General features: G+C 32.8%; 1 protein-coding gene and 1 non-coding gene across 2 annotated transcripts; one reads left to right on the forward strand and one right to left on the reverse strand.

Moving 5' to 3' along the window:
- Positions 1-185: 185 nt before the first annotated feature.
- LOC126661833 (uncharacterized) lies at positions 186-1068 on the reverse strand. Its single transcript, XM_050355713.1, has 3 exons — positions 528-1068; positions 334-439; positions 186-288 (listed from the first exon to the last, which is right to left on the reverse strand). The coding sequence occupies exons 1-3, from the start codon at positions 1066-1068 to the stop codon at positions 186-188; spliced, it is 750 nt and encodes a 249-aa protein (XP_050211670.1).
- Positions 1069-1854: 786 nt separating this feature from the next.
- Positions 1855-1961, forward strand: LOC126662417 (small nucleolar RNA R71). Its single transcript, XR_007635792.1, has one exon. It is a non-coding gene; the product is annotated as a small nucleolar RNA R71 (small nucleolar RNA).
- Positions 1962-9899: the final 7938 nt, after the last annotated feature.

Genomic DNA, 9899 nt, shown 5'->3' on the forward strand with positions numbered 1-9899 from the left:
TGGTGGCTTCTCTGAAGAGGGAGGAGTAATGTGCTTGCTCTTTAACAATGGTTCGAGGACTGGTTCCTCTATGTACTTCCCTCTTCAGCATCTTCCTCTTTACTCGGCATAGAATGCATGATGGCTTTGTTCTCTCCTAGTTGCTCTTCTACTAACTCATCCACCATATCTACCCGCATACATTCTCATCCGAAATTTGGATGGCGTGTGATCTTCCTCATGTCAAACTCGACGCTTTCATCCCCAATCCTCAGAGTCAGCTTGTCATCATGAACATCAATAAGAACTCTGCCAGTGTTCATGAATGGTCGCCCGAATATCATCGGGCACTACTTGTCCGCTACGTAGTCAAGGACAACAAAATCCACAGGGAATATGAATTTGTTGACCTTAACTAAGACGTCTTCCACAATCCCATGTGGCTTCTTCAGAGAGTGATCTGCTAGTTGCAGCATCATCGGTGTAGCCTATTCCTGTTAATCACCAAACATACTACGAAAAAAGGAATAAGGGCATCAAATTAATACTAGCACCTAAATCGCAAAGGCAATTAACAGATTGCATGCTACCGATAGTACAAGGGATAGTGAAACTCCCTGGATCCTTGAGCTTGGTCGGTAGGTTGCTCAATATGATTGAGCTGCAGTTTTCCGTCATTCGTACTGGTCCCTCTGCATCCCAACTCCGATTGTTAGTGATGATCTCCTTGAGAAACTTCGCATAGTGCGGCATCTCTCTCAATACGTTTGCCAGACTGATGTTTATCTGCAGCTTCTTGAAAGTTTCAAAAAATTTGTGAAACTTCCAAGTGTCTTGCGGCTTCATCACTCTGTGTGGGAATGGAACCTTTGGCACAAAAGGAGGTGGTGGAGGTGGTTTTGCAACTACCTTTTCAGGCTCGCCACCCTCACACTGTTCCTTATTCGCCTCAATTGTAGCACGTCCTGCATATGGATCATCCAATGCTTTCCCACTTCTCAACTTAATAGCCTTGAGATGATCTCTGGGGTTTTTCTCAGTAGTGGATGGTAAACCCACATGATTTTGGCTCTGCAATGCTTTAGCCATCAACAGATTTTACAGCTCAAGGTTATGAATTGTGGCAGCATGATTTTTAAATGTCTGTTGCGTCTCAGTATCCTTCTCCATCATCATCTCCATCATCTTATCAAACTTGCAATGGAGAGACTCGCCCTGCTCTCTCTGCTGAAAGCTAGGTTGATGCTATGGCTTATTATTCTGATGCTGGAAATTTCCCTGGTTTGGAAGTTCCCATGATTTTGGAAGTTTCCCTATTTCTGTTGTGGCCTCTGTCCTTCTTGAAAATTAGGACCTGCCTGATTGTTGGCATTATCCCCATTCTCCTTCCATGAGAAATTTGGGTGATTCCTCCATCCTGGATTGCAAGTAGCAGCATACGGATCATTGCCGTGCTTCTGTCCTCCCACAAAATTGACATGCTCATTGAAGGCATGTCCCATCACATAGCAGTCACTTGCCACATAGGTAGGATCTCCACATACCTCACAGCTACTCTGAACTGCAACAACATTTCCCATAGTCATACCTGCATCTTGCTTCATAAGAATATCAACCTAAGCTTGCAGTGAGGCATTCTTTGCTTTCAGACTCTCCACAGCTGGATCAACAGTGACTGCCATTACTCCTCTCTGCACAGGTACTTTCGCCCTCTCATTTGGCCAAGTACAACCATTTATGGTCATCTCATCTAATAAGGCGATTGCTTCATCGGTTGTCTTCCTCATTAGTGACCCTCATGCAGCTACATCTGTAGCGCTTCTGCCCAACTCAATTGATCCATTGAACAAGTTTTGGATCAGATTTTCCCTGGTGATGTGATGATGAGGAACTTTCCTCTACATCTCCTTGTATCGCTCCCACGCTTCATGTATCGATTCTCCATCGTTTTGCTTATAGAGCATAATATCCCTTGTCAACTTTGCAGTCTTTGCCATGGAGAAGTACTTGCTCATGAAATCTTTTGCCAAATCTGACCAATTGTTGATCCCCGCTCTAGGTAATGCATGAATCCATTGCTTTTCTCTATCCCTCACAGAAAATGGGAATAAACGTAGCAACACTTCATCTTCGGTCATGTTAATGAGCTTGAACGTACTACACACCCCTAGGAAGTTTGCAAGATGTGCATTTGGTCTTCAGTAGGCAAACCATAGAATTGACAGAGAGCCTCTAAGAGCTGAATGATACTCTTCTTGATTTCATAGTGAGGTGTTCGCACAAGATTATCAAAGTAGCCATGAGTAGTATTGCCTACATTTGGCTGGAAGAACTCCATTAGAGTCGATACTCGTTGCCCGTCATTATACTATCCTTGTGCATTCTGTGGATTCTGCTGATTTTGCGGAACCACTCTGTTTTCCAAACCATCATTGAACGCGGGAGGAACGTCATCGTCGTTAGCCATATTTATATTCCTTTGAGTTGAGTGCGCTGTTTTTCGAACACTTCGCTCAAAGGTAGTGAGGTCTTGCTGAAACAGTTCTAGCGGTAGTCCTTTGCATCGTGTATTATGCATACACTATGAGAAGGATACCTGAAACAACACAATCAACAAACCACACGCGTAAAACAAGAAAAATAGAGACTAAAACAAGCCAAGCAATCCTAACTTAGTTGTTAAAGATATGCTTTCCCCGACAACGGCGCCAAAAACTTGTTGGTAAAAATACGCAAGCGTACGTATGCCAACTTGTAATACAGACTGCAAAGTCCGGATATCGTACCCACAGAGAAAGCTTCTAGATACAACCAGTTAAGAGACTTGAGTTGGATAGTCAAAAAGATAATTTTGTTGGTTTTGTAAATTAAAAGACAGATATCAACTATTGTAGATTAAAGTAAATTAAAGATGAATGAAAATTGATGTTTTAACAGTAATGGAAAAAAGGGATTATTAATCGTCGTTATGTTGTTTACTTTATTTGGGTCATAAGTTGTATTGTTCTGATGAGGTTCGAACTTGTCTAAAGCACCTAAAATTCTCTCGAGCAATTACAGGTAAAAGCATTAAACTAACTGATATTAGGTTAATTATTCACTCTCGCATAATGAATAACCGTATAAATCAATTAAATGGTTATTAAGCAAATCCAAAGAATACCCACTCGTTAATTCACTCTCGCACAATCAACTCCTACGTTCTTAATTATGTTACCCACTCGTTAATTCACTCTCGCACAATCAACTCCTACGTTCTTAATTATGTTGTTCTATTCCAATTTTAATCTCTCAAGTTAAAACTAAAACATATGGCATAGAAGCACAATAATTAAAACCCATCAAGAACAAAACCCATAAATTCAATTCAATTAAATAGACATAATTTTGATTAATAATCCCCAATGAAGGGTTTAGCTAGACATAATAATTGATAAACTAACAACAATAATTAAAGAATTCATTCTAAGATTAAATTGAGTACCGAATATTAAATTGAAATCAATCGTACCCAGTTCGAAGTAATCTAATAATAATTGCAGTAGAAAATAATAGTAAACTACGAATCCAATTGTGAAACGAATAGAAAACTAACTAGGGTTTGTTGCCTAAGAAACGGAAACTAATCGAACCCTCTACAAGATGTAATCATTCACTATTTATACCCATGTGTAATTAGGGTCTAATTCTGATTTCTAGCTCTTTGAAATGTCTAATATGCCTCCGGAACTTCACAACTCGTAATGGCATTTTTGTAATAATGCCTCAGGTCAAAACTAGGGTCTCACGACGTGAGATCTCTTCCTCACGCCGCGAGGTGTGGTGCTTCAAACCTCTCGTCGTGATGCATGTCGTGAAAGCAACATGGGAATCCTTCGCACGACGCGAGACCCACTCCTCGCGTCGCGAGGTCATCTTCTTCATGCCTCACGTCGTGATGCTTGACGTGAGGATCTCGTGACAACCTTCGCTTGCATTCCCTTTCAGGTCTCACGTCGTGAGACTTCACTTTCTTACTCTGAAATCATACAAACTTGCTCCAACGCTACTCGGTTGCCACCTATGTCCAGTATTGCTCAAATTGGCCAGAAAAACATCCCTTTTCATCCAAATACCTGCAATACTTGGACAACACAAATAAACACCAAAACGAGATCAAATGTGACAATAAAAATATGCAAATCAATATTAAAAGCCCTCAGAAATAGGAGTAATTCTACTCCTATCAAAGGTACAAAAGAACCCCTGAATTTTTCCAAAAAGTACAAAACAACCTTTTAATTTATTTTTGGTACAAATAGACCCTGAAACTTTTAACATTAAACAAAAGAAACCTTTCGGCCAAATTCCCAGTTAACTGATGACGTGGCACATAGAGAAAAAATTCAAAAACAACCTTAATGTTTAAAATGCATACCAATTTTATATTTATAATTAAATAAAATTTTAAATTAAAACCAATGAAAATCAAATTAAAACAATTGAAACCCGATTAAATTAATCGAAACCTAATTAAACACTTCAAAACACGATAAAAAATTGAATTCAATGTGTTTAAAATAATTAAACATATCAAAACTCAATTAAACAAATCAAAATTTAATTAAATACATCAAAATCCAATCGAGATTTAATTAAATTTTTTTTTAAAACAACAGCCGGATAAGAAATCTCTGGTTGCTGGCCGGAGAAATCTCCTCTGGCGGTTTGTTCTTGAATAATAGACCAACGGATCTGTTCCTAAAGAACAGAGTCTGTTCTTGAAGAACATACCTTCCAAGGTATGTTCTTCAAGAACATATCAAATCTATTCTTCAAGAAAAGACTGTCGGAGTAGATTTCTCCGGCCGGCGACTACGGATTTCTCCTCAGGGTTAGATTAAAAAAAATTAAAAAAATTAAGTTTTGATTGGGTTTCAATTAGTTTAATTGTTTTTCGAAGTGTTTACTTGTGCTTCAGATGATTTAATCAAGTTCCGAAATCTTTAAATAGGTTTCGATTAGTTTAATTGTGTTTCGATTTATTTTAATAAAAAATTTAATTTTAAATATTATTTAATTATTGATATTTAAATGAAAAAGATGGTGAAATGTGCTAAAACAATTTATAAGTATAAAATCGTAAATGTTTTAAACATTAAGGATGTTTTTGAATTTTTTTGTTATGTGCTACGTCACCAGTTAATAGAGATTGTGGACGGAAGGACTTTTTTGTTTAGAAAAAAAAAATTGGAGGGTCGATCTGTACTTTAAAAAAATTAAATGACTGTCTTGCACTTTTTAAAAAACTACGAGGGTTTCTTATACCTTCGGCCTTATTATTAACTATGACCCGTTTCACCATTGGAAAACACAAAATTTCCTTACTTTTTCAAATGTAAGGTGCATCTGCAAAGCTAAATGCATATCACGGGGCACTCCCCAGCTATTTCAGCTTGCTTAACGCTTAAATTCTGCTCCGAACACTAAACGACAATCCAAACAATCCAATTGCGCAATTTAAATGCCGAATTGATTTGATACGATAATCGTTTAAAACGCAAATATAATTAAAATTATTAATAGCAGAATTCAAATTGACAATTATTACCTCGGGTACATGTGGATTATCGAACAAATAAGAGTCAGAATTGCAAAAATAGCTTAAAATATGAAAACATAATTTTCATTCTATGTTTATACGAAATAAAGAATGAAAAATGAGGAAACGAAGGTTATGCCTTCATTTCCTTCCTTAACTTAGGTTTATATAGAAAATGGCTAAAGTATCATTTAGTATCAGTATCAGTTCAATCATGCACTTTAACCTGATTCTTAATTAGTCGTTTGTAGCTCAAACAGAGAATAATTTTAAATTTCGTAAAATTTTACCTAAAAATCCAATAAAATTGAAAATGAATAAAAATATCATTTTTATTTGCATCAGTATTTTATTTTTAATAAATCCTGAAAGATTTTATTGGGTTCAAATCAGTCTCTTTTGAGATAAAAACTTCATGTGATCTAAATTAATGACTTTAAATAGTCAAACTTGACTTTTATAAATGAAAATACTCTTCTCAGAAGAGGAAATGAAACTCTGCGATCGAGGAGGAATGATAGATTAAGGTTAAAAAATTATAAGAATGCTTTTATACGAAGGATAAACAGCGTCGAATTTGTGGAGATAATAGGATTTCGAAACATTCTAGAGACTTATTATATGCATGATATGTAGGTATAAAACAACATCATTTATACCTGCAACTGAATCAGACCATTTTAACCAAATAATCGTACCAAACAATAAGTTTCGATTTAATTTTTTGGCCTGGTTCAGTTCTTAAACATCCCTACTCACAATATGGCTTGTCGATTTATATCAAATGATTTTCTATTTTGTTATTTCCTTTTTTTTTGTTTTTGAACTTTCGATAGGAATTATTAAATTTAAATTGAAATATCCTCTCAAATGATTTCAGATCCACAAATTAATGGCTGACCGCACATGGGTTGCAGTACACCACCCAATAATTCCTAACAAATGGTTTTGTTTGAGGCATAATGGCGAAAGGTTTGATTTAAATCGAATTTTTTAATTTTTAAAATAATAGACAAATTAAATTTTTGTGTTGTAATAATAGCTAAATTTGAATTTTTTATTGCACGTTCGGCCACCAATTTAACTATTATTTCTAAAATAAAATAAATTCTACTTTACAAAAGGTTTGATTTAAATTGCAATAAATTATAAAAAATTGGCTTTTTTTTATACTGTTAGACCTTTGTTTGAATTTGGTAAGGGTAGAAAGGTTGAAAATAAAAATATAAAAATATTATTTATCAAATTAGGACTAAAATATTTTTTTTGTCCTAATCTAATAAATAATATTTTTACATTTTATTTAAATTTAAATTTGGGGGTTTATTTATTAATTAAATATTTAGTTGTCATATATATTTTTATTAACTAAGGTATATGAATGCACTAAAAAAATTGCACACAAAAAATACTACTAAATTATGATAACACATGTGGTATTTTTTTATGAATGAATTTTGTTTATATTAAAAAATTCAATTTTTACTATTTGTGTTGTCCTAATGGAGTAATTTTGTATAAAATTTCAAATTACTTAGTTTATAGAAAGTTATAGATTTGATATGATTAGTGTATTTCTTGTTATCATCAAACAATAAATTCTTATTCTGCTGAGATATTCGGTTTTCAGATAGAAAGCAGGAATAATTTTAAACGGAAAAGTTATAATCTGATCCACGAAAAATCATGAACCTATTCAATTAAATATTAGAATAATAAAAAAAGAAAGAAAATTATATGTAAAAGAAGAAAATGGGTTAGATTTTCTATTGGATGTCCATAAAAAATTCATGAATTAGGTATAAGTAAAAAATTTCCATCTTAAACCACCTTCAATAGGAAATTATATGTGTAATTGATCAAATACATCATAGTTAATAATAAAATAAAAAAAGGAACTATAACATAAGAAATTTTCAAAATACCTCATTTTAAAACATATTTACAGCTTTTTCATCCATTTTTTCTTAATTTTCTATTCTATCTTTATTCAAAACATGATATCGAAAATACACCATAAACACTGCAAATACAACTTTTTCATCCATTTTCTCTCATTTTAAGTCATTTGATTCTTATGGCCAGTATATCTCCCTTCTTACATAAATTCTCTCTTTTTTCTAATTTTCTCTTTTTATCAAATTTCTTTCTTTCTTTTCACTTCACTCCCTATCAAATTTTTCTTCCTTTATTTTTTTTTCCGACCGCCGCTTTCTTCAATCTCGCCGTCGTACGTTTTTCGGTGAATTTTCTGTCGTATTTTTTGCATCGTCGCGTTTTTCGGTGGATCTCTCATCGTCGCGATTTTTTCAATGATTTACTCGTTGCTGCGTTTTTTCCTATGGATTTCTCGACGTCGTTTTTAGATCTATTGTAATTTTAAGGTTTTTTTTTTATGATAAATTAGATTTTTTATAAAGAGATTGTTGTAGATCTATCATTTTTATATGTATAAAATTATTCTATTACTCATATAATTATTTCGTCTTTTATTATTTGTAGATTTGTTCTTTTTGATGTTACTAATTTAATAAAAATTTATTGATTTATGGTGTATTTTATGTGTTTTTATGGTGTATTTAAGTTATAGTGTATTTTTGATGTATTTATAGTGTATTTCTGGAGTAACTATATTTTTCTGGTGTATTTGCAGTGTTTATGGTGTATTTGCAATGATTTTGAGTATATATTATAAAAATACTACAAAAATACTATAGATACACTATATATACACCATAAAAACACCACATTTACACAAAATAAACACAATAGATACACTATAATACATCATAATTACACTAAAAACACGATAAAAACACCATAAAAAAAGCTATGTAAAAGAGAATAAATTATTAAAAATGAAAAAAGACATTTATAAAATTCAAAAAAAGAAGAAGTTATTTTTCGTAAAAGAAAAGGTTAGAAAAGTTTAGACAAAAAAGAAAATATAAAATTATAAATAAAATAAAAAATAGTGTAGTGTAAGAAATTCCCTCATAAAATAATTATCCTACTATAATTAAATTACATTATATTTTGAATTGGAATATATAAATTTATTTCCTAGGTTGTTTGATAAAACTGAAGTAAAATTAAAAGATTTCATAGTAATTGAAAGATTTAATAGTAATTGATGGATACCGAATCCTACCTTAATTATAATGGCGAGTCACAGGAGATCCACTTTCAGATAATACCGGACTCCCGTCAGAAGAACAATGCATATAAGGAAGAACGGTCGAATCCATAGGATTCGCCATTATATCATTCAACAAGACGAAGACCGAATCCTTTAGGGCTCAGCCAAAGCGCGCTGATCCTAGGATTCGGATAGATCGCCAGATCTACTACTTTATCTCGAAGTACCTTCCTATTTGGATACAAACTCCAACTTAGGAAGATAAACTCTAACTTAGGAAGATAAGCTCTAACATAGGAAGACGAGACTATTTAGAAAGACGTTCCTAAATAGGACTCATGTCTGAATAAGAAAGATTATATCAAATCAGGACTAATCCCTATAAAGTAAGATTCACTTTCCTACTACAACACTACTAGGTATGCAATCATCTACTATAAATGAGCATGTGGTATGTCTGAAGACACAATTACATTAATATACTCAAAACGCTGCTCAAAGCTCTAAACTGGCTTTAGTATCGGAGATTTAATCGGAAAACCACCGTCCGGTTAGCTTCTACCCTGTTTTGCAGGTATATTCACTGGTTCAGAAGGCAGACTCTATCAGTAATTAAAAGATGTTGTAAAAATTAGATTTTGCACATCAATAGCTCGATTTGACGTCATCTATACATGGTGCTTACACTATAGTCACATTAAGGGGAGATGAATTTTCAAACTTAAATTGGAACATAATTGAAAATAATTGTTAAAATTGGTTAAAAAGTACAAAAAATATGAAATTTAGTTATAGTAAAAAGGATTAATTCCATAAAAAATCATACATGAAATTTTATTTTAATCACGACCTTTAAAAGTTGTCATATAAAACCATGGCTTTTCATATTTTATTCTAATCTATCATTTAAGTCTATTTTTATTGACTAAATTCTTTATTAAACCATTAATAAAAGACACAAACTATAAATTGGCATCAAATATTATTATCTTTCAGTTAGAGTATGTAGAATTAATAATTTTTAGTCGAAAAAAGAATTTTACTTTACTGATAGATTTGAAACAAAATGAAAGATTGTGCCTTTAAATGTCAACTTTTAAAGATCGTGATTAAAATGATACAAAACATAAAAATATTTGAATATATTTAGCTATTAGAACTTACTTTTAAATGCTTTAGAAACAATTGCATTATTATTAA

Source organism: Mercurialis annua, linkage group LG8 (assembly GCF_937616625.2).
Source record: "Mercurialis annua linkage group LG8, ddMerAnnu1.2, whole genome shotgun sequence".
Taxonomy (NCBI): domain Eukaryota; kingdom Viridiplantae; phylum Streptophyta; class Magnoliopsida; order Malpighiales; family Euphorbiaceae; genus Mercurialis; species Mercurialis annua.

Bases quoted from the DNA above. Each gene is read 5' to 3' on its own strand.
- LOC126661833 (XM_050355713.1), bottom strand. From the start codon at position 1,068: ATGGCTAAAGCATTGCAGAGCCAAAATCATGTGGGTTTACCATCCACT. The intron at 440-527 runs GTATTAATTTGA...TGCAACTAGCAG, and splicing joins CCTTTGCGATTTAGGTGCTA to ATCACTCTCTGAAGAAGCCA. The intron at 289-333 runs GTAGTGCCCGAT...GAACACTGGCAG, and splicing joins CTTGACTACGTAGCGGACAA to AGTTCTTATTGATGTTCATG.